This window comes from Salvelinus namaycush, chromosome 11 (assembly GCF_016432855.1).
Source record: "Salvelinus namaycush isolate Seneca chromosome 11, SaNama_1.0, whole genome shotgun sequence".
Classification (NCBI taxonomy): Eukaryota; Metazoa; Chordata; class Actinopteri; order Salmoniformes; family Salmonidae; genus Salvelinus; species Salvelinus namaycush.
This window is the reverse complement of record NC_052317.1, coordinates 43,273,052-43,299,135: the sequence shown is the minus strand read 5'-3', so window position 1 is coordinate 43,299,135 and position 26,084 is coordinate 43,273,052. Positions and strand designations below refer to the sequence as shown.

General features: G+C 43.5%; 1 protein-coding gene across 1 annotated transcript in view; it reads right to left on the bottom strand.

Moving 5' to 3' along the window:
- LOC120056208 (collagen alpha-2(VI) chain-like) overlaps positions 1-26,084 on the bottom strand; it is a 48,652-nt gene that overhangs the window by 15,986 nt on the left and 6,582 nt on the right. The window contains exons 5-14 of the mRNA XM_039004451.1: positions 21,791-22,153; positions 21,431-21,451; positions 20,331-20,396; positions 17,501-17,599; positions 17,115-17,141; positions 16,677-16,802; positions 14,975-15,037; positions 11,512-11,574; positions 10,140-10,193; positions 8,036-8,071 (exon numbers count right to left, since the gene is read on the bottom strand). Of these exons, the coding sequence (XP_038860379.1) occupies positions 8,036-8,071; positions 10,140-10,193; positions 11,512-11,574; positions 14,975-15,037; positions 16,677-16,802; positions 17,115-17,141; positions 17,501-17,599; positions 20,331-20,396; positions 21,431-21,451; positions 21,791-22,153 (918 nt within the window). The remainder of the gene's footprint in view (positions 1-8,035; positions 8,072-10,139; positions 10,194-11,511; positions 11,575-14,974; positions 15,038-16,676; positions 16,803-17,114; positions 17,142-17,500; positions 17,600-20,330; positions 20,397-21,430; positions 21,452-21,790; positions 22,154-26,084) is intronic.

Here is a 26,084-nt window from a genome sequence, read left to right as displayed (position 1 = left end):
TCATTACTACCTTGTACCCCCTGTAAATAGCCTCAATACTACCTTGTACCCCCTGTATATAGCCTCATTACTACCTGGTAACCCTGTATATAGCATCATTACTACCTGGTACCCCCTGTATATAGCCTCAATACTACCTTGTACCCCCTGTATATAGCCTCAAAACTACCTTGTACCCCCTGTATATAGCCTCAATACTACCTTGTACCCCCTGTATATAGCCTCATTACTACCTGGTACCCCCTGTATATAGCCTCATTACTACCTGGTACCCCCTGTATATAGCCTCATTACTACCTTGTACCCCCTGTATATAGCCTCAATACTACCTTGTACCCCCTGTATATAGCCTCATTACTACCTGGTAACCCTGTATATAGCATCATTACTACCTGGTACCCCCTGTATATAGCCTCAATACTACCTTGTACCCCCTGTATATAGCCTCAATACTACCTTGTACCCCCTGTATATAGCCTCAATACTACCTTGTACCCCCTGTATATAGCCTCATTACTACCTGGTACCCCCTGTATATAGCCTCATTACTACCTGGTACCCCCTGTATATAGCCTCATTACTACCTTGTACCCCCTGTATATAGCCTCATTACTACCTGGTACCCCCTGTATATAGCATCATTACTACCTGGTACCCCCTGTATATAGCCTCATTACTACCTGATACCCCCTGTATATAGCCTCATTACTACCTGGTACCCCTGTATATAGCCTCATTACTACCTGATACCCCCTGTATATAGCCTCATTACTACCTGGTACCCCTGTAAATAGCCTCATTACTACCTGGTAACCCTGTATATAGCATCATTACTACCTTGTACCCCTGTATATAGCCTCATTACTACCTGGTACCCCTGTATATAGCCTCATTACTACCTGGTACCCCTGTATATAGTCTCCTTACTACCTGGTACCCCCTGTATATAGCCTCGTTACTACCTGGTACCCCTGTATATAGCCTCATTACTACCTGGTACCCCTGTATATAGCCTCATTACTACCTGGTACCCCTTGTATATAGCCTCATTACTACCTGGTACCCCTGTATATAGCCTCATTACTACCTGGTACCCCTGTATATAGCCTCATTACTACCTGGTACCCCTTGTATATAGCCTCATTACTACCTGGTACCCCTGTATATAGCCTCATTACTACCTGGTACCCCTGTATATAGCCTCATTACTACCTGGTACCCCTGTATATAGCCTCATTACTACCTGGTACCCCTGCATATAGCCTCAATACTACCTTGTACCCCTGTATAGAGCCTCATTACTACCTGGTACCCCTGTATATAGCCTCATTACTACCTGGTACCCCCTGTATATAGCCTCATTACTACCTGGTAACCCTGTATATATCCTCATTACTACCTGGTAACCCTGTATATAGCATCATTACTACCTGGTACCCCTGTATATAGCATCATTACTACCTGGTACCCCTGTATATAGCCTCATTACTACCTGGTACCCCCTGTATATAGCCTCATTACTACCTGGTACCCCTGTATATAGCCTCATTACTACCTGGTACCCCCTGTATACAGCCTCATTACTACCTGGTACCCCCTGTATATAGCCTCAATACTACCTTGTACCCCCTGTATATAGCCTCATTACTACCTGGTAACCCTGTATATAGCATCATTACTACCTGGTACCCCCTGTATATAGCCTCATTACTACCTGGTACCCCTGCATATAGCCTCAATACTACCTTGTACCCCTGTATAGAGCCTCATTACTACCTGGTACCCCTGTATATAGCCTCATTACTACCTGGTACCCCCTGTATATAGCCTCATTACTACCTGGTACCCCTGTATATAGCCTCATTACTACGTGGTACTCCCTGTATATAGCCTCATTACTACCTGGTACCCCTGTATATAGCCTCATTACTACCTGGTACCCCCTGTATATAGTCTCATTACTACCTGGTATCCCTGTATATAGCCTCATTACTACCTGGTACCCCCTGTATATAGCCTCATTACTACCTGATACCCCCTGTATATAGCCTCATTACTACCTGGTACCCCTGTATATATCATCATTACTACCTGGCACCCCCTGTATATAGCCTCAATACTACCTTGTACCCCTGTATATAGCCTCATTACTACCTGGTACCCCTGTATATATCATCATTACTACCTGGTATCCCTGTATATAGCATCATTACTACCTGATACCCCCTGTATATAGCCTCATTACTACCTGGTAGCCCCTGTATATAGCCTCAATACTACCTTGTACCCCTGTATAGAGCCTCATTACTACCTGGTACCCCCTGTATATAGCCTCAATACTACCTTGTACCCCCTGTATATAGCCTCATTACTACCTGGTAACCCTGTATATAGCATCATTACTACCTGGTACCCCCTGTATATAGCCTCAATACTACCTTGTACCCCCTGTATATAGCCTCAATACTACCTTGTACCCCCTGTATATAGCCTCAATACTACCTTGTACCCCCTGTATATAGCCTCATTACTACCTGGTACCCCCTGTATATAGCCTCATTACTACCTGGTACCCCCTGTATATAGCCTCATTACTACCTTGTACCCCCTGTATATAGCCTCAATACTACCTTGTACCCCCTGTATATAGCCTCATTACTACCTGGTAACCCTGTATATAGCATCATTACTACCTGGTACCCCCTGTATATAGCCTCAATACTACCTTGTACCCCCTGTATATAGCCTCAATACTACCTTGTACCCCCTGTATATAGCCTCAATACTACCTTGTACCCCCTGTATATAGCCTCATTACTACCTGGTACCCCCTGTATATAGCCTCATTACTACCTGGTACCGGTACCCCCTGTATATAGCCTCATTACTACCTTGTACCCCCTGTATATAGCCTCAATACTACCTTGTACCCCCTGTATATAGCCTCATTACTACCTGGTAACCCTGTATATAGCATCATTACTACCTGGTACCCCCTGTATATAGCCTCAATACTACCTTGTACCCCCTGTATATAGCCTCAATACTACCTTGTACCCCCTGTATATAGCCTCAATACTACCTTGTACCCCCTGTATATAGCCTCATTACTACCTGGTACCGGTACCCCCTGTATATAGCCTCATTACTACCTGGTACCCCCTGTATATAGCCTCATTACTACCTGGTACCCCCTGTATATAGCCTCATTACTACCTGGTACCCCCTGTATATAGCATCATTACTACCTGGTACCCCCTGTATATAGCCTCATTACTACCTGATACCCCCTGTATATAGCCTCATTACTACCTGGTACCCCTGTATATAGCCTCATTACTACCTGATACCCCCTGTATATAGCCTCATTACTACCTGGTACCCCTGTAAATAGCCTCATTACTACCTGGTAACCCTGTATATAGCATCATTACTACCTTGTACCCCTGTATATAGCCTCATTACTACCTGGTACCCCTGTATATAGCCTCATTACTACCTGGTACCCCTGTATATAGTCTCCTTACTACCTGGTACCCCCTGTATATAGCCTCATTACTACCTGGTACCCCTGTATATAGCCTCATTACTACCTGGTACCCCTGTATATAGCCTCATTACTACCTGGTACCCCTTGTATATAGCCTCATTACTACCTGGTACCCCTGTATATAGCCTCATTACTACCTGGTACCCCTGTATATAGCCTCATTACTACCTGGTACCCCTTGTATATAGCCTCATTACTACCTGGTACCCCTGTATATAGCCTCATTACTACCTGGTACCCCTGTATATAGCCTCATTACTACCTGGTACCCCTGTATATAGCCTCATTACTACCTGGTACCCCTGCATATAGCCTCAATACTACCTTGTACCCCTGTATAGAGCCTCATTACTACCTGGTACCCCTGTATATAGCCTCATTACTACCTGGTACCCCCTGTATATAGCCTCATTACTACCTGGTAACCCTGTATATATCCTCATTACTACCTGGTAACCCTGTATATAGCATCATTACTACCTGGTACCCCCTGTATATAGCCTCATTACTACCTGGTACCCCTGTATATAGCCTCATTACTACCTGGTACCCCTGTATATAGCCTCATTACTACCTGGTACCCCCTGTATATAGCCTCATTACTACCTGGTAACCCTGTATATATCCTCATTACTACCTGGTAACCCTGTATATAGCATCATTACTACCTTGTACCCCCTGTATATAGCCTCAATACTACCTTGTACCCCCTGTATATAGCCTCATTACTACCTGGTACCCGCTGTATATAGCCTCATTACTACCTGGTACCCCTGTATATAGCCTCATTACTACCTGGTACCCCCTGTATATAGCCTCATTACTACCTGGTAACCCTGTATATATCCTCATTACTACCTGGTAACCCTGTATATAGCATCATTACTACCTGGTACCCCCTGTATATAGCCTCATTACTACCTGGTACCCCTGTATATAGCCTCATTACTACCTGGTACCCCTGTATATAGCCTCATTACTACCTGGTACCCCCTGTATATAGCCTCATTACTACCTGGTAACCCTGTATATATCCTCATTACTACCTGGTAACCCTGTATATAGCATCATTACTACCTTGTACCCCCTGTATATAGCCTCAATACTACCTTGTACCCCCTGTATATAGCCTCATTACTACCTGGTACCCCCTGTATATAGCCTCATTACTACCTGGTACCCCTGTATATAGCCTCATTACTACCTGGTACCCCCTGTATATAGCCTCATTACTACCTGGTACCCCCTGTATATAGCCTCATTACTACCTGGTACCCCTGCATATAGCCTCATTACTACCTGGTACCCCTGTATATAGCCTCATTACTACCTGGTACCCCTGCATATAGCCTCAATACTACCTTGTACCCCTGTATAGAGCCTCATTACTACCTGGTACCCCTGTATATAGCCTCATTACTACCTGGTACCCCCTGTATATAGCCTCATTACTACCTGGTACCCCTGTATATAGCCTCATTACTACGTGGTACTCCCTGTATATAGCCTCATTACTACCTGGTACCCCTGTATATAGCCTCATTACTACCTGGTACCCCCTGTATATAGTCTCATTACTACCTGGTATCCCTGTATATAGCCTCATTACTACCTGGTACCCCCTGTATATAGCCTCATTACTACCTGATACCCCCTGTATATAGCCTCATTACTACCTGGTACCCCTGTATATATCATCATTACTACCTGGCACCCCCTGTATATAGCCTCAATACTACCTTGTACCCCTGTATATAGCCTCATTACTACCTGGTACCCCTGTATATATCATCATTACTACCTGGTATCCCTGTATATAGCATCATTACTACCTGATACCCCCTGTATATAGCCTCATTACTACCTGGTAGCCCCTGTATATAGCCTCAATACTACCTTGTACCCCTGTATAGAGCCTCATTACTACCTGGTACCCCCTGTATATAGCCTCAATACTACCTTGTACCCCCTGTATATAGCCTCATTACTACCTGGTAACCCTGTATATAGCATCATTACTACCTGGTACCCCCTGTATATAGCCTCAATACTACCTTGTACCCCCTGTATATAGCCTCAATACTACCTTGTACCCCCTGTATATAGCCTCAATACTACCTTGTACCCCCTGTATATAGCCTCATTACTACCTGGTACCCCCTGTATATAGCCTCATTACTACCTGGTACCCCCTGTATATAGCCTCATTACTACCTTGTACCCCCTGTATATAGCCTCAATACTACCTTGTACCCCCTGTATATAGCCTCATTACTACCTGGTAACCCTGTATATAGCATCATTACTACCTGGTACCCCCTGTATATAGCCTCAATACTACCTTGTACCCCCTGTATATAGCCTCAATACTACCTTGTACCCCCTGTATATAGCCTCAATACTACCTTGTACCCCCTGTATATAGCCTCATTACTACCTGGTACCCCCTGTATATAGCCTCATTACTACCTGGTACCCCCTGTATATAGCCTCATTACTACCTTGTACCCCCTGTATATAGCCTCAATACTACCTTGTACCCCCTGTATATAGCCTCATTACTACCTGGTAACCCTGTATATAGCATCATTACTACCTGGTACCCCCTGTATATAGCCTCAATACTACCTTGTACCCCCTGTATATAGCCTCAATACTACCTTGTACCCCCTGTATATAGCCTCAATACTACCTTGTACCCCCTGTATATAGCCTCATTACTACCTGGTACCCCCTGTATATAGCCTCATTACTACCTGGTACCCCCTGTATATAGCCTCATTACTACCTTGTACCCCCTGTATATAGCCTCATTACTACCTGGTACCCCCTGTATATAGCATCATTACTACCTGGTACCCCCTGTATATAGCCTCATTACTACCTGATACCCCCTGTATATAGCCTCATTACTACCTGGTACCCCTGTATATAGCCTCATTACTACCTGATACCCCCTGTATATAGCCTCATTACTACCTGGTACCCCTGTAAATAGCCTCATTACTACCTGGTAACCCTGTATATAGCATCATTACTACCTTGTACCCCTGTATATAGCCTCATTACTACCTGGTACCCCTGTATATAGCCTCATTACTACCTGGTACCCCTGTATATAGTCTCCTTACTACCTGGTACCCCCTGTATATAGCCTCATTACTACCTGGTACCCCTGTATATAGCCTCATTACTACCTGGTACCCCTGTATATAGCCTCATTACTACCTGGTACCCCTTGTATATAGCCTCATTACTACCTGGTACCCCTGTATATAGCCTCATTACTACCTGGTACCCCTGTATATAGCCTCATTACTACCTGGTACCCCTTGTATATAGCCTCATTACTACCTGGTACCCCTGTATATAGCCTCATTACTACCTGGTACCCCTGTATATAGCCTCATTACTACCTGGTACCCCTGTATATAGCCTCATTACTACCTGGTACCCCTGCATATAGCCTCAATACTACCTTGTACCCCTGTATAGAGCCTCATTACTACCTGGTACCCCTGTATATAGCCTCATTACTACCTGGTACCCCCTGTATATAGCCTCATTACTACCTGGTAACCCTGTATATATCCTCATTACTACCTGGTAACCCTGTATATAGCATCATTACTACCTGGTACCCCCTGTATATAGCCTCATTACTACCTGGTACCCCTGTATATAGCCTCATTACTACCTGGTACCCCTGTATATAGCCTCATTACTACCTGGTACCCCCTGTATATAGCCTCATTACTACCTGGTAACCCTGTATATATCCTCATTACTACCTGGTAACCCTGTATATAGCATCATTACTACCTGGTACCCCCTGTATATAGCCTCATTACTACCTGGTACCCCTGTATATAGCCTCATTACTACCTGGTACCCCTGTATATAGCCTCATTACTACCTGGTAACCCTGTATATAGCCTCATTACTACCTGGTACCCCCTGTATATAGCCTCATTACTACCTGGTACCCCTGTATATAGCCTCATTACTACCTGGTACCCCCTGTATATAGCCTCATTACTACCTGGTACCCCTGTATATAGCCTCATTACTACCTGGTAACCCTGTATATAGCCTCATTACTACCTGGTACCCCCTGTATATAGCCTCATTACTACCTGGTACCCCTGTATATAGCCTCATTACTACCTGGTACCCCCTGTATATAGCCTCATTACTACCTGGTACCCCTGTATATAGCCTCATTACTACCTGGTACCCCTGTATATAGCCTCATTACTACCTGGTACCGGTACCCCCTGTATATAGCCTCATTACTACCTGGTACCGGTACCCCCTGTATATAGCCTCATTACTACCTGGTACCGGAACCCCCTGTATATAGCCTCATTACTACCTGGTACCCCTGTATATAGCCTCATTACTACCTGGTACCATCAGACACAGAGCTAATCTCCAATGTATCTCATTGTGTTTGACATTATGTAGCGCTTCAGAGGTTCTCACCAGTTCTCCATTGAGTCCCGGGCCTCCAGCGGTTCCCTAGAAGACAGACACACCACACACACACACACACACACACACACACACACACACACACACACACACACACACACACACACACACACACACACACACACACACACACACACACACACACACACACACACAGGTAAGCCACAGTGTATTATTCAGTGGGAAAACTCGAGTTACACAAATATATATATATATTATTATATACAGTTTATTCAGAAAGTATTCAGACCCCTTGACTTTTTCCACATTTTGTTACATTACAGCCTTATTCTATGTACAGTACCAGTGAAAAGTTTGGACACACCTATTCATTCAAGGATATTGAAGACATCAAAACTATTAAATAACACATATGGAATCATGTAGTAACCGAAGTGTTAAACAAATCAAAATATATTTTAGATTCTTCAAAGCAACCACCCTTTTCCTTGATGACAGCTTTGCACACGCTTGACATTCTCTCAACCAGCTTCAAGAGGTAGTCACCTGGAATGCATATGAATGAGCAGGTGTGCCTTGTTAAAAGTTCATTTGTGGAATTTCTTTCCTTCTTAATGCTTTTGAGCCAATCAGTTATGTTGTGACAAGGTAGGGGTGGTATACAGAAGATAGCCCTATTTGGTAAAAGACCAAGTCCATATTATGGCAAGAACAGCTCCAAAAAGCAAAGAGAAATGACAGTCCATCATTACTTTAAGACATGAAGGTCAGTCAATCTGGAACATTTCAAGAACTTTGAAAGTGCAGTTGCAAAAATCATCAAGCTCTATGATGAAACTGGCTCTCATGAGGACCACAAAAGAAAGGAAGACAGAGTTACCTCTGCTGCAGAGGATAAGTTCATTAGAGTTACCAGCCTCAGAAATTGCAGCCTAAATAAATGCTTCACAGAGTTCAAGTAACAGACACATCTCAACATCAACTGTTCAGAGGAGACTGCGTGAATCAGGCCTTCATGGTCACATTGCTGCAAAGAAACCACTACTAAAGGACACCAATAAGAAGAGACTTGCTTGGGTCAAAAAACACAAGTAATGGACATTAGACCGGTGGAAATCTGTCCTTTGGTCTGATGAGTCCAAATGTTAGATTTTTGGTTCCAACCGCCGTGTCTTTGTGAGACGAAGAGTAGGTGAACGGATGATCTCCACGTGTGGTTCCCACCGTGAAGCATGGAGGAGGAGGTGTGATGGTGCTTTGCTGGTGACACTGTCAGTGATTTATTTAGAATTCAAGGCACACTTAACCAGCATGGCTACCACAGCATTCTGCAGTGATACGCCCTCCCATCTGGTTTACGCTTAGTGGGACAATCATTTGTTTTTCAACAGGAAAATTACCCAACACACCTTCAGGCTGTGTAAGGGTTATTTGACCAAGAAGGAGAGTGATGGAGTGCTGCATCAGATGACCTGGCCTCCAAAATCACCCGACCTCAACCCAATTGAGATGGTTTGGGATGAGTTGGACCACAGAGTGAAGGTAAAGCAGCCAACAAGTGCTCAGCATATGTGGGAACTCCTTCAAGACTGTTTGGAAAAGCATTTCAGGTGAAGCTGGTTGAAAGAATGTCAAGACAGTGCAAAGCTGTCATCAAAGCAAAGGGTGGCTATTGGAAGAATCTAAAATGTTAAATATACTTTGATTTGTTCAACAGTTTTTTGGTTACTACATGATTCCATATGTGTAATTTCATAGTTTTGATGTCTTCACTATTATTCCACAATGTAGAAAATAGTAAAAATAAAGAAAAACGCTTGAATGAGTAGGTGTGTCCAAACTTTTGACTGGCACTGTATATATACAGTATATGGGACAGGTAGAGTTATATATATATAGGACAGGTAGAGTTATATATATATAGGACAGGTAGAGTTATATATATATAGGACAGGTAGAGTTATATATATATTGGACAGGTAGAGCTATATATATATTGGACAGGTAGAGTTATATATATATAGGACAGGTAGAGTTATATATATATATATAGGACAGGTAGAGTTATATATATATTGGACAGGTAGAGTTATATATATATTGGACAGGTAGAGTGTAGTGTAGAGATTCTTACTGGTGTTCCTTTGTTTCCTGGGAAGCCAGGTGTGCCAGCACTCCCTCTCTCACCCTGAGGAGAAGGAAGACAACAACAGGGTTATTCACTCGTTAACCCATGACCTTTCACCCATGACCTTTCACCCATGACCTATAACCCTGACCTATAACCCATGACCTATAACCCATGACCTATAACCCATGACCTATAACCCATGACCTCTAACCCATGACCTCTAACCCATGACCTCTAACCCATGACCTATAACCCATGACCTATAACCCTGACCTCTAACCCATGACCTATAACCCATGACCTATAACCCTGACCTCTAACCCATGACCTATAACCCATGACCTATAACCCATGACCTCTAACCCTGACCTATTAGCCATAATCCATGACCTATAACCCTGACCTCTAACCCATGACCTATAACCCTGACCTCTAACCCATGACCTATAACCCATGACCTCTAACCCTGACCTATTAGCCATAACCCATGACCTATAACCCTGACCTTTCACCCATGACCTATAACCCTGACCTCTAACCCATGACCTATAACCCATGACCTTTCACCCATGACCTATACCCTGACCTCTAACCCATGACCTATAACCCATGACCTATAACCCATGACCTCTAACCCTGACCTATAACCCTGACCTCTAACCCATGACCTATAACCCATGACCTATAACCCATGACCTCTAACCCATGACCTATAACCCATGACCTATAACCCATGACCTATAACCCTGACCTCTAACCCATGACCTATAACCCATGACCTATAACCCATGACCTATAACCCATGACCTCTAACCCTGACCTATTAGCCATAACCCATGACCTATAACCCTGACCTCTAACCCATGACCTATAACCCTGACCTCTAACCCATGACCTATAACCCTGACCTCTAACCCATGACCTATAACCCTGACCTCTAACCCATGACCTATAACCCATGACCTATAACCCATGACCTATAACCCATGACCTCTAACCCTGACCTATTAGCCATAACCCATGACCTATAACCCTGACCTCTAACCCATGACCTATAACCCTGACCTCTAACCCATGACCTATAACCCTGACCTCTAACCCATGACCTATAACCCTGACCTCTAACCCATGACCTCTAACCCATGACCTATAACCCTGACCTCTAACCCATGACCTATAACCCTGACCTATAACCCATGACCTATAACCCATGACCTCTAACCCTGACCTATTAGCCATAACCCATGACCTAAACCTTTAAACAATGACCTATAATTTTTCTATCAGGGTCCCTGACACAATGACCAGAGAAGAGCACAGAGGTCAGGTAGTCTGAGGGTCAGGGGTTAGATGTAGGAAGTGACTTCCTGTGTACCTTAGGTCCAGAGACTCCCACCGGGCCGAGGGGGCCTGCTCTTCCTGAGCGACCGGGATCTCCCTGGAGACAGAAACACTGTGATTAGTAATTGTATGGTGATTGTATAGAGATGGTTTGATGATTATAGAAGTGGTTGTATAGTGATTATAGGGGGGGGGGGGGGGTTGTATAGTGATTATAGGGGTGGTTGTATAGTGATTATAGGGGTGGTTGTATAGTGATTATAGGGGTGGTTGTATAGTGATTATAGGGGTGGTTGTATAGTGATTATAGGGGTGGTTGTATAGTGATTATAGGGGTGGTTGTATAGTGATTATAGGGGTGGTTGTATAGTGATTATAGGGGTGGTTGTATAGTGATTATAGGGTTGTATAGTGATTATAGGGGTGGTTGTAAAGTGATTATAGGGGTGGTTGTATAGTGATTATAGGGGTGGTTGTATAGTGATTATAGGGGTGGTTGTATAGTGATTATAGGGGTGGTTGTATAGTGATTATAGGGGTGGTTGTATAGTGATTATAGAGGTGGTTGTATAGTGATTATAGGGGTGGTTGTATAGTGATTATAGAGGTGGTTGTATAGTGATTATAGGGGTGGTTGTATAGTGATTATAGGGGTGGTTGTATAGTGATTATAGGGGTGGTTGTATAGTGATTATAGGGGTGGTTGTATAGTGATTATAGGGGTGGTTGTATAGTGATTATAGGGGTGGTTGTATAGTTATTATAGAGGTGGTTGTATAGTGATTATAGGGGTGGTTGTATAGTGATTATAGGGGTGGTTGTATAGTGATTATAGGGGTGGTTGTATAGTGATTATAGGGGTGGTTGTATAGTGATTATAGGGGTGGTTGTATAGTGATTATAGGGTGGTTGTATAGTAATTATAGGGTTGTATAGTGATTATAGGGGTGGTTGTATAGTGATTATAGAGGTGGTTGTATAGTGATTATAGGGGTGGTTGTATAGTAATTATAGGGTTGTATAGTGATTATAGGGGTGGTTGTATAGTGATTATAGAGGTGGTTGTATAGTGATTATAGGGGTGGTTGTATAGTGATTATAGGGTTGTATAGTGATTATAGGGGTGGTTGTATAGTAATTATAGGGGTGGTTGTATAGTGATTATAGGGGTGGTTGTATAGTGATTATAGGGCTGGTTGTATAGCGATTATAGGGTTGGTTGTATAGTGATTATAGGGGTGGTTGTATAGCGATTATAGGGGTGGTTGTATAGCGATTATAGGGGTGGTTATATAGTGATTATAGGGGTGGTTGTAAAGTGATTATAGGGGTGGTTGTATAGTGATTATAGGGGTGGTTGTATAGTGATTATAGGGGTGGTTGTATAGTGATTATAGGGGTGGTTGTATAGTGATTATAGGGGTGGTTGTATAGTGATTATAGGGGTGGTTGTATAGTGATTATAGGGGTGGTTGTATAGTGATTATAGGGGTGGTTGTATAGTGATTATAGGGTTGTATAGTGATTATAGGGGTGGTTGTAAAGTGATTATAGGGGTGGTTGTATAGTGATTATAGGGGTGGTTGTATAGTGATTATAGGGGTGGTTGTATAGTGATTATAGGGGTGGTTGTATAGTGATTATAGGGGTGGTTGTATAGTGATTATAGAGGTGGTTGTATAGTGATTATAGGGGTGGTTGTATAGTGATTATAGAGGTGGTTGTATAGTGATTATAGGGGTGGTTGTATAGTGATTATAGGGGTGGTTGTATAGTGATTATAGGGGTGGTTGTATAGTGATTATAGGGGTGGTTGTATAGTGATTATAGGGGTGGTTGTATAGTGATTATAGGGGTGGTTGTATAGTTATTATAGAGGTGGTTGTATAGTGATTATAGGGGTGGTTGTATAGTGATTATAGGGGTGGTTGTATAGTGATTATAGGGGTGGTTGTATAGTGATTATAGGGGTGGTTGTATAGTGATTATAGGGGTGGTTGTATAGTGATTATAGGGGTGGTTGTATAGTAATTATAGGGTTGTATAGTGATTATAGGGGTGGTTGTATAGTGATTATAGAGGTGGTTGTATAGTGATTATAGGGGTGGTTGTATAGTAATTATAGGGTTGTATAGTGATTATAGGGGTGGTTGTATAGTGATTATAGAGGTGGTTGTATAGTGATTATAGGGGTGGTTGTATAGTGATTATAGGGTTGTATAGTGATTATAGGGGTGGTTGTATAGTAATTATAGGGGTGGTTGTATAGTGATTATAGGGGTGGTTGTATAGTGATTATAGGGCTGGTTGTATAGCGATTATAGGGTTGGTTGTATAGTGATTATAGGGGTGGTTGTATAGCGATTATAGGGGTGGTTGTATAGCGATTATAGGGGTGGTTATATAGTGATTATAGGGGTGGTTGTAAAGTGATTATAGGGGTGGTTGTATAGTGATTATAGGGGTGGTTGTATAGTGATTATAGGGGTGGTTGTATAGTGATTATAGGGGTGGTTGTATAGTGATTATAGGGGTGGTTGTATAGTGATTATAGGGGTGGTTGTATAGTGATTATAGGGGTGGTTGTATAGTGATTATAGGGGTTGTATAGTGATTATAGGGGTGGTTGTATAGTGATTATAGGGGTGGTTGTATAGTGATTATAGGGGTGGTTGTATAGTGATGATAGGGGTGGTTGTATAGTGATTATAGGGGTGGTTGTATAGTGATTATAGGGGTGGTTGTATAGTGATGATAGGGGTGGTTGTATAGTGATTATAGGGGTGGCTGTATAGTGATTATAGGGGTGGTTGTATAGTGATTATAGGGGTGGTTGTATAGTGATTATAGGGGTGGTTGTATAGTGATTATAGGGGTGGTTGTATAGTGATGATAGGGGTGGTTGTATAGTGATTATAGGGGTGGTTGTATAGTGATTATAGGGGTGGTTGTATAGTGATTATAGGGGTGGTTGTATAGTGATTATAGGGGTGGTTGTATAGTGATTATAGGGGTGGTTGTATAGTGATTATATGGGTGGTTGTATAGTGATTATAGGGGTGGTTGTATAGTGATTATAGGGGTGGTTGTATAGTGATTATAGGGGTGGTTGTATAGTGATTATAGGGGTGGTTGTATAGTGATTATAGAGGTGGTTGTATAGTGATTATAGGGGTGGTTGTATAGTGATTATAGGGGTGGTTGTATAGTGATTATAGGGGTGGTTGTATAGCGATTATAGGGGTTGTATAGTGATTATAGGGGTGGTTGTATAGTGATGATAGGGGTGGTTGTATAGTGATGATAGGGGTGGTTGTATAGTGATGATAGGGGTGGTTGTATAGTGATTATAGGGGTGGTTGTATAGTGATTATAGGGGGGGTTGTATAGTGATTATAGGGGGGGTTGTATAGTGATTATAGGGGTGGTTGTATAGTGATTATAGGGGTTGTATAGTGATTATAGGGGTGGTTGTATTGTGATTATATTTACTGTACCTTCTCTCCATCCGTTCCAGGAAGACCACCATCGCCCGCGTCTCCTGGGTGACCATCAGGACCCTGCCCGAGACACACACACACACACACACGTAAATATATTACATACACACACGTAAATATATTACACACACACACTGTGAGGTCATACCCTGGATCTCGTCAGGTTTCTCAGAACATACCCTGTCTCCTGGATCTCACCAGGTTTCTCAGAACATACCCTGTCTCCTGAATCTCATCAGGTTTCTCAGAACATACCCTGTCTCCTGGATCTCATCAGGTTTCTCAGAACATACCCTGTCTCCTGTATCTAGTCAGGTTTCTCAGAACATACCCTGTCTCCTGGATCTAGTCAGGTTTCTCAGAATATACCCTGTCTCCTGGATCTAGTCAGGTTTCTCAGAACATACCCTGTCTCCTGGATCTCGCCAGGTTTCTCAGAACCTACCCTGTCTCCTGAATCTAGTCAGGTTTCTCAGAACGTACCCTGTCTCCTGGATCTAGTCAGGTTTCTCAGAACATACCCTGTCTCCTGGATCTCGCCAGGTTTCTCAGAACATACCCTGTCTCCTGGATCTAGTCAGGTTTCTCAGAACATACCCTGTCTCCTGGATCTCGCCAGGTTTCTCAGAACATACCCTGTCTCCTGGATCTCGCCAGGTTTCTCAGAACATACCCTGTCTCCTGGATCTAGTCAGGTTTCTCAGAACATATCCTGTCTCCTGGATCTAGTCAGGTTTCTCAGAACCTACCCTGTCTCCTGGGTCTCGTCAGGTTTCTCAGAATATACCCTGTCTCCTGAATCTAGTCAGGTTTCTCAGAACATACCCTGTCTCCTGGATCTAGTCAGGTTTCTCAGAACATACCCTGTCTCCTGGATCTCGCCAGGTTTCTCAGAACATACCCTGTCTCCTGGATCTCGTCAGGTTTCTCAGAACATACCCTGTCTCCTGGATCTCGTCAGGTTTCTCAGAACGTACCCTGTCTCCTGGATCTCGCCAGGTTTCTCAGAACATACCCTGTCTCCTGTATCTAGTCAGGTTTCTCAGAACATACCCTGTCTCCTGGATCTCGTCAGGTTTCTCAGAACATACCCTGTCTCCTGGATCTAGTCAGGTTTCTCAGAACGTACCCTGTCTCCTGGATCTCGCCAGGTTTCTCAGAACATACCCTGTCTCCTGTATCTAGTCAGGTTTCTCAGAACATACCCTGTCTCCTGGATCTCGTCAGGTTTCTCAGAACATACCCTGTCTCCTGGATCTCGTCAGGTTTCTCAGAACATACCCTGTCTCCTGGATCTCGTCAGGTTTCTCAGAACGTACCCTGTCTCCTGGATCTCGCCAGGTTTCTCAGAACATACCCTGTCTCCTGTATCTAGTCAGGTTTCTCAGAACATACCCTGTCTCCTGGATCTCGTCAGGTTTCTCAGAACATACCCTGTCTCCTGGATCTAGTCAGGTTTCTCAGAACGTACCCTGTCTCCTGGATCTCGCCAGGTTTCTCAGAACATACCCTGTCTCCTGTATCTAGTCAGGTTTCTCAGAACATACCCTGTCTCCTGGATCTCGTCAGGTTTCTCAGAACATACCCTGTCTCCTGGATCTAGTCAGGTTTCTCAGAACATACCCTGTCTCCTGGATCTAGTCAGGTTTCTCAGAACATACCCTGTCTCCTGGATCTCGCCAGGTTTCTCAGAACATACCCTGTCTCCTGGATCTCCTTTGCAGCCGGGAGCGCCGATGCGTCCGATCTTCCCCTTCTGTCCGTCTGTCCCGTTGCGTCCAGCGAGGCCGGCCACACCCTTCTTCCCCTCGGCTCCGATCTCCCCCTGAAAACACACAGCAATAATCCATAACCTGTCATCTTTCATCTTGACTACCTTCAGTCCAGTGGAGGCTGCTGATGGGAGGACGGCTCATAATAATGGCTGAAAGTGGAATGGCATCAACCACCTGGAAACCATGGAAACCACGTGTTTGATGTATTTGATACCAGTCCACCAATTCCGCTCCAGCCAATACCATGAGCCTGTCCTCCCCAATTAAGGTGCCACCAACCTCCTGTGCTTCAGTCCCACGATGAGCAGGTCTTATAACCAATTACCAATAGATAATCAATGGATAATAAATATTGACCTCACCTTTTCACCTTTGATACCTATTTCACCCTATAGAAGCACAAGAGAGAAAAGAGCCAGTCAGACCTTCAGTATTACTGGTTGAGTCACTACAGATGAAGACATTATTACTACAAACACACAGAGACCTTCAGTATTACTGGTTGAGTCACTACAGATGAAGACATTATTACTACAAACACACAGAGACCTTCAGTATTACTGGTTGAGTCACTACAGATGAAGACATTATTACTAGTAGCCACGTCTCTAGCTTTTCCATACATTATTACCTGTAGTGTATTTAAAGACATTGTTATGGGTAGTGTATTTAAGACATTATTACTGGTCGTGTATTTAAGACATTATTACTGGTCGTGTGTGTGAATGGGAGGAGCCTGTAGACTTGCCTTGACTCCTGGTTGACCGATGGGACCCTCGATGCCGGGGTCGCCCTGTCTTCCCCTGTCGCCTTTAGGTCCGGCGTTGCCGTTGTCTCCTTTAGCTCCCTGTGCACACAACAGAGGCAGAACAAGTGTGTGTGTGTGTGTGTGTGTGTGTGTGTGTGTGTGTGTGTGTGTGTGTGTGTGTGTGTGTGTGTGTGTGTGTGTGTGTGTGTGTGTGTGTGTGTGTGTGTGTGTGTGTGTGTGTGTGTGCGTTTGTGTGCATGTGTGTGTGTGGTAGAGTCTTAGATCGAGGTCCGATACCCACAGTTTCCCGCGGGTGAGTTGCAAAAATATAAACTGGCGAGTGGAATGAAAACATATTTCAACCCCTGGGGGGGCTCGCGGGTCGGAACAATTACATTGCGGGTCGGAAACATTTTAAATCAAGATAATAGACTTTTCACAATCCCAGTAGCTTGTTGTGTTGCATTGTGTTGAGAATTCCACTGTGAGCGGCGAGGCAGACATCACCTAGGCCAACAGCCACGCAGCGAGGCAGACATCACCTAGGCCAACAGCCACGCAGCGAGGCAGACATCACCTAGGCCAACAGCCACGCAGCGAGGCAGACATCACCTAGGCCAACAGCCACGCAGCGAGGCAGACATCACCTAGGCCAACAGCCACGCAGCGAGGCAGACATCACCTAGGCCAACAGCCACGCAGCGAGGCAGACATCACCTAGGCAACCAGCCACGCAGCGAGGCAGACATCACCTAGGCAACCAGCCACGCAGCGAGGCAGACATCACCTAGGCCAACAGCCACGCAGCGAGGCAGACATCACCTAGGCCAACAGCCACGCAGCGAGGCAGACATCCCCTAGGCCAACAGCCACGCAGCGAGGCAGACATCACCTAGGCCAACAGCCACGCAGCGAGGCAGACATCACCTAGGCCAACAGCCACGCAGCGAGGCAGACATCACCTAGGCCAACAGCCACGCAGCGAGGCAGACATCACCTAGGCCAACAGCCACGCAGCGAGGCAGACATCACCTAGGCCAACAGCCACGCAGCGAGGCAGACATCACCTAGGCCAACAGCCACGCAGCGAGGCAGACATCACCTAGGCCAACAGCCACGCAGCGAGGCAGACATCACCTAGGCCAACAGCCACGCAGCGAGGCAGACATCACCTAGGCCAACAGCCACGCAGCGAGGCAGACATCACCTAGGCCAACAGCCACGCAGCGAGGCAGACATCCCCTAGGCCAACAGCCACGCAGCGAGGCAGACATCACCTAGGCCAACAGCCACGCAGCGAGGCAGACATCACCTAGGCCAACAGCCACGCAGCGAGGCAGACATCACCTAGGCCAACAGCCACGCAGCGAGGCAGACATCACCTAGGCCAACAGCCACGCAGCGAGGCAGACATCCCCTAGGCCAACAGCCACGCAGCGAGGCAGACATCACCTAGGCCAACAGCCACGCAGCGAGGCAGACATCACCTAGGCCAACAGCCACGCAGCGAGGCAGACATCACCTAGGCCAACAGCCACGCAGCGAGGCAGACATCACCTAGGCCAACAGCCACGCAGCGAGGCAGACATCACCTAGGCCAACAGCCACGCAGCGAGGCAGACATCACCTAGGCCAACAGCCACGCAGCGAGGCAGACATCACCTAGGCCAACCAGCCACGCAGCGAGAGTGGAGCAGGGAACTGGCCATTACTTGTGCGGTTCTGATTTGTCCACGCATAGAGTGTATGTTCCCTCTCCTCGCGTAAGAATATGACACGTTGACAAGTTTACATTCCCTGGATAGCCTGGCTTAAGTGAAAATGTCTAACGCAGACCTACCCAGAGAAACAAACAGGAAGGTTATGATCAGAGGCTAACACACCATGTTGGAAACAGGTGCTGCGGGATTTAAATCCCCACTTTGGAAGGACAACAACACGGTAGATGGATACACAGCCTTCACAAAGTGCAACCAGGTAGGCCTATTGTTTTCAATAATTCAGTTAATTATCACTTAATTATTACATTAATTCAGGCTTTCGTTCATTACGCAGGTAAACTGGTGCGGCTGGTAAAAGTTCGAGTGGCCTACTAAATAAATTACCAATTTTTTTGCTGAAATCAGCGGATGTGGTGGATTGAGACGCAGTCCATAATATCTCCCGTTTAAACTGACGGATTCTGATTGGGATTTTTTATTATGTTACTTAGATTGACGCACCGGTGCGTCAATAGACTCTTACGGATGTATTACATCCGTTCATTATAACATAGTCAGGCTATATGAATTGTAAACCAGTACGGCGCTGGTAAAAATTTGAGTAGCCTATTCTTCCATATTCCATTTTGGGACTAGTTTATTTAAGTTGAATTAGGCCTAAACTATTTGATGATCTAAACAATATTGAATGTAAAGGTATTGTTTTGTGTCGGCTATAGGCTTTCATTAGGTAGGAAGGTTAATTACAAGGCTATTTTTTTTTCTCTCAAAGTGATTTGAGAGACGCATCGCAATATGAAAATAAAAATATATTGTTCTTAATTCATGGAATGGTTTCCTTTTCTATAAATGTTGAATAGACATCCAGACAAATTAATTCATACAGGGAGTAGCCTAAAAGCCTAGTACTCTGGAGTCATAAAAACTATTCAATAAATTGATGTTATTTCGCAGGTAACGGATCGGCTCTCGGAAACAATTCTATGTGGGTGGGCCGGGCTGCAGAGAAAATGATGTCCTGATGTCGGATATTGGGTGGGGCTCGGAATTGATGTGGCCAGCGTGTGGAGTCTATAAAAAACGGACCCGTCCAGGACTCTAGAGTGTACCTTCTGTCCTCGGTGTCCTTCAGGACCAGGAGGTCCATCTGTCTCCAGACACTTCACCTTGTAGCACTGAGAGAGACCACATGTATGGAATACAGGTATCAATATCAACATCTAGTGCATCTGTTATCATAGTATATAATAGTATATAATCATATATAATAGTATATAATAATATATAATAGTATGTAACCATATATAAGATTATATAAAAGTATATAAGAGTATATACTCATATATAATCATTTATATAATAGCATATAATCATATATAATAGTATATAATAGTATATAATATAATAGTATATAATAATATAAAATTGTATATAATTGTATATAATCATATATAATAGTATATAATAGTATATCATCATATATAATAGTATATAATCATATATAATAGTATATAATAGTATATAATCATATATAATAGTACATAATCATATATAATAGTATATAGTAGTATATAATAGTATAAAATAGTATTTAATAGTATATAGTCATATCTAATCAAGTAGAATAGTATATAATAGTATATAATCATATATAATAGTATGTAATAGTATATAATCATATATAATAGTATATCATAGTATATCATAGTATATAATCATATATAATAGTATATACTAGTATATAATAGTATATAATCATATCTAATTAAGTAGAATAGTATATAATAGTATATAATAGTATATAATCATATATAATAGTATATAATAGTATATAATCATATCTAATTAAGTAGAATAGGTTATAATAGTATATAATAGTATATAACAGTATATAATAGTATATACTAGTATCTAATCAAGTAGAATGGGTATAATAGTATATAATAGTATATACTAGTATATAATAGTATATAATCAAGTAGAATAGGGTATAATAGTATATAATAGTATATAATCAAGTAGAATAGGGTATAATAGTATATAATAGTATATAATCAAGTAGAATAGGTTATAATAGTATATAATAGTATATACTCATATAGAATAGTAGAATCGGGTATACTAGTATATAATAGTATATAATCAAGTAGAATAGGGTATTGTAGGTTGCTTGTATGGTAACATTGTGCATTTCTCTCTTCAGTCTCACCTCCTGATAGGCCAGATGGGTCTGGAAAAAGGAAAACACAAAATATTTTACTTAAACATGAAAAATGTTTATTGAATATGATCATCACAGTGTGTGTTACCATGGTATTGATGATGAGGTCTATAATGTCCAGCTGTATAACAGTATGTTAGTGTGTGAACGTGTTAGCGTGTGGGTGTGTGTGTGTGTGTGTGTGTGTGTGTGTGTGTGTGTGTGTGTGTGTGTGTGTGTGTGTGTGTGTGTGTGTGTGTGTGTGTGTGTGTGTGTGTGTTAGTGTGTGTGTGTGTGTGTGTGTGTGTGTGTGTGTGTGTGTGTGTGTGTGTGTGTGTGTGTGTGTGTGTGTGTTAGTGTGTGTGTTACCATGGTCTTGATGATGCGGTCTATAGTGTCCAGCTGTATAACAGGCTTGTTGCCACTGAGGTCGACAGCCAGGAAGTCTTTTCTGTAGACGTTGGCCGGAGAGTTAGCAATCTCCCTCAGACCTGTCTCGTCCACGTTCTTCGTTGCCGCGACCACAAACATTCTGATGCCCTCGTCGCGCGCACGCTCGGCCGTCACCTTCACCCCGCCACACGGGTTTCCTGTCACGTGACCGTCGGTAATGACGACAGCGAATCGCAGCGCTCCGGGGTTAGAGGGCGAACGTGACATTTCCTGTGTCATGTTAGCGAGGGCGCAGTCGATGTAGGTTCCCTTACCCAGGTACCGGATATTCCTCAAACCCTGAAAAAAAAAAAACATCAACAACACAGCCATAACAACAACACAGCCATAACATCAACACAGCCATAACAACAACACAGCCATAACAACAACACAGCCATAACAACAACACAGCCATAACAACACCAGGTCCCTCTAACCAGGTACTATATACCCCTGAAACAACACCAGGTCCCTCTAACCAGGTACTATATACCCCTGAAACAACACCAGGTCCCTCTAACCAGGTACTATATACCCCTGAAACAACACCAGGTCCCTCTAACCAGGTACTATATACCCCTGAAACAACACCAGGTCCCTCTAACCAGGTACTATATACCCCTGAAACAACACCAGGTCCCTCTAACCAGGTACTATATACCCCTGAAACAACACCAGGTCCCTCTAACCAGGTACTATATACCCCTGAAACAACACCAGGTCCATCTAACCAGGTAATATATACCCCTGAAACAACACCAGGTCCCTCTAACCAGGTACTATATACCCCTGAAACAACACCAGGTCCCTCTAACCAGGTACTATATACCCCTGAAACAACACCAGGTCCCTCTAACCAGGTACTATATACCCCTGAAACAACACCAGGTCCCTCTAACCAGGTACTATATACCCCTGAAACAACACCAGGTCCCTCTAACCAGGTACTATATACCCCTGAAACAACACCAGGTCCCTCTAACCAGGTACTATATACCCCTGAAACAACACCAGGTCCCTCTAACCAGGTACTATATACCCCTGAAACAACACCAGGTCCCTCTAACCAGGTACTATATACCCCTGAAACAACACCAGGTCCCTCTAACCAGGTACTATATACCCCTGAAACAACACCAGGTCCCTCTAACCAGGTACTATATACCCCTGAAACAACACCAGGTCCCTCTAACCAGGTACTATATACCCCTGAAACACCAGGTCCCTCTAACCAGGTACTATATACCCCTGAAACAACACCAGGTCCCTCTAACCAGGTACTATATACCCCTGAAACAACACCAGGTCCCTCTAACCAGGTACTATATACCCCTGAAACAACAACAGGTCCCTCTAACCAGGTACTATATACCCCTGAAACAACACCAGGTCCCTCTAACCAGGTACTATATACCCCTGAAACACCACCAGGTCCATCTAACCAGGTACTATATACCCCTGAAACAACACCAGGTCCATCTAACCAGGTACTATATACCCCTGAAACAACACCAGGTCCCTCTAACCAGGTACTAAACAACAACAAAAGTGGATGTAGTGCTCCATGTAGGTTTAACCTGTATGAAACTGTCTTTAATGTTGTGCTCCATGTAGGTTTAACCTGTTTGAAACTGTCTTTAATGTTGTGCTCCATGTAGGTTCAACCTGTATGAAACTGTCTTTAATGTTGTGCTCCATGTACGTTCAACCTGTATGAAACTGTCTTTAATGTTGTGCTCCATGTAGGTTCAACCTGTATGAAACTGTCTTTAATGTTGTGCTCCATGTAGGTTCAACCTGTATGAAACTGTCTTTAATGTTGTGCTCCATGTAGGTTCAACCTGTATGAAAATGTCTTTAATGTTGTGCTCCATGCAAGGTATGAATTCCTACATTTAATGAAAACCAAAACAGTGTACAGCGTGAGAGCAATCAATCTAACCCTAACCCAATCAATCTAACCCTAACCCAATCAGTCTAACCCAATCAATCTAACCCTAACCCAATCTAACCCTAACCCAATCTAACCCTAACCCAATCTAACCCTAACCCAATCAATCTAACCCTAACCCAATCTAACTCTAACCCAATCTAATCCTAACCCAATCTAACCCTAACCCAAACAATCTAACCCTAACCCAATCTAACCCTAACCCAATCTAACCCTAACCCAATCTAACACTAACCCTAACCCAATCTAACCCTAACCCAATCTAACCCTAACCCAATCAATCTAACCCTAACCCAATCAATCTAACCCTAACCCTACTCCAATCTAACCCTAACCCAATCTAACCCTAACCCAATTTAACCCTAACCCAATCAGTCTAACCCTAACCCAATCAGTCTTACCAAATCAATCGAACCCTAACCCAATCTAACCCTAACCAAATCAATCTAACCCTAACCCAATCTAACCCTAACCCAATCTAACCCTAACCCAATCTAACCCTAACCCAATCAGTCTAAGCCTAACCCAATCAGTCTAAGCCTAACCCAATCAGTCTTACCCAATCAATCTAACCCTAACCCAATCTAACCCTAACCCAATCAATCTAACCCTAACCCAATCTAACCCTAACCCAATCAATCTAACCCTAACCCAATCTAACCCTAAGCCAATCAGTCTAACCCTATCCCAATCTAACCGTAACCAAATCAATCTAACCCTAACCCAATCTAACCCTAACCCAATCAAGCTAACCCTAACCCAATCAAGCTAACCCAAACCCAATCAATCTAACCCTAACCCAATCTAACCCTAACCCAATCTAACCGTAACCCTACTCCAATCTAACCCTAACCCATTCTAACCCTAACCCAATCTAACCCTAACCCAATCTAACCCTAACCCAATCTAACCCTAACCCAATCAGTCTAAGCCTAACCCAATCAGTCTTACCCAATCAATCTAACCCTAACCCAATCTAACCCTAACCCAATCAATCTAACCCTAACCCAATCTAACCCTAACCCAATCAATCTAACCCTAACCCAATCAATCTAACCCTAACCCAATCAAACCCTAACCCTAACCCAATCTAACCCTAACCCAATCTAACCCTAACCCAATCTAACCCTAACCCAATCTAACCCTAACCCAATCTAACCCTAACCCAATCTAACCCTAACCCTAATCCAATCTAACCCTAACCCAATCTGACCCTAACCCAATCAATCTAACCCTAACCCAATCTAACCCTAACCCAATCTTACCCTAACCCTAATCCAATCTAACCCTAACCCAATCTAACCCTAACCCAATCAGTATAACCCTATCCCAATCTAACCCTAACCAAATCAATCTAACCCTAACCCAATCTAACCCTAACCCAATCAAGCTAACCCTAACCCAATCAAGCTAACCCAAACCCAATCAATCTAACCCTAACCCAATCTAACCCTAACCCAATCTAACCGTAACCCTACTCCAATCTAACCCTAACCCATTCTAACCCTAACCCAATCTAACCCTAACCCAATCTAACCCTAACCCAATCAATCTAACCCTAACCCAATCAATCTAACCCTAACCCAATCTAACCCTAACCCAATCTAACCCTAACCCAATCAATCTAACCCTAACCCTATCAATCTAACCCTAACCGAATCAATCTAACCCTAACCCAATCTAACCCTAACCTTAACCCAATCTAACCCTAACCCAATCTAACCCTAACCCAATCTAACCCTAACCCAATCAATCTAACCCTAACCCAATCAATCTAACCCTAACCCTAACCCAATCTAACCATAACCCAACCAATCTAACCCTAACCCAATCTAACCCTAACCCAATCTAACCCTAACCCAATCTAACCCTAACCCAAACAATCTAACCCTAACCCAATCAATCTAACCCTAACCCAATCAATCTAACCCTAACCCAATCTAACCCTAACCCAATCAGTCTAACCCTAACCCAATCTAACCATAACCCAATCTAACCCTAACCTTATCAATCTAACCCTAACCCAATCAATCTAACCCTAACCTTATCAATCTAATCCTAACCCAATCAATCTAACCCTAACCCAATCTAACCCAATCTAACCCTAACCCAATCTAACCCTAACCCAGTCTAACCCTAACCCAATCAGTCTAACCCTAACCCAATCTAACCCTAACCCAATCTAACCCTAACCCAATCTAACCCTAACCCAATCTAACCCTAACCCTAACCCAATCTAACCCTAACCCAATCTAACCCTAACCCAATCTAACCCTA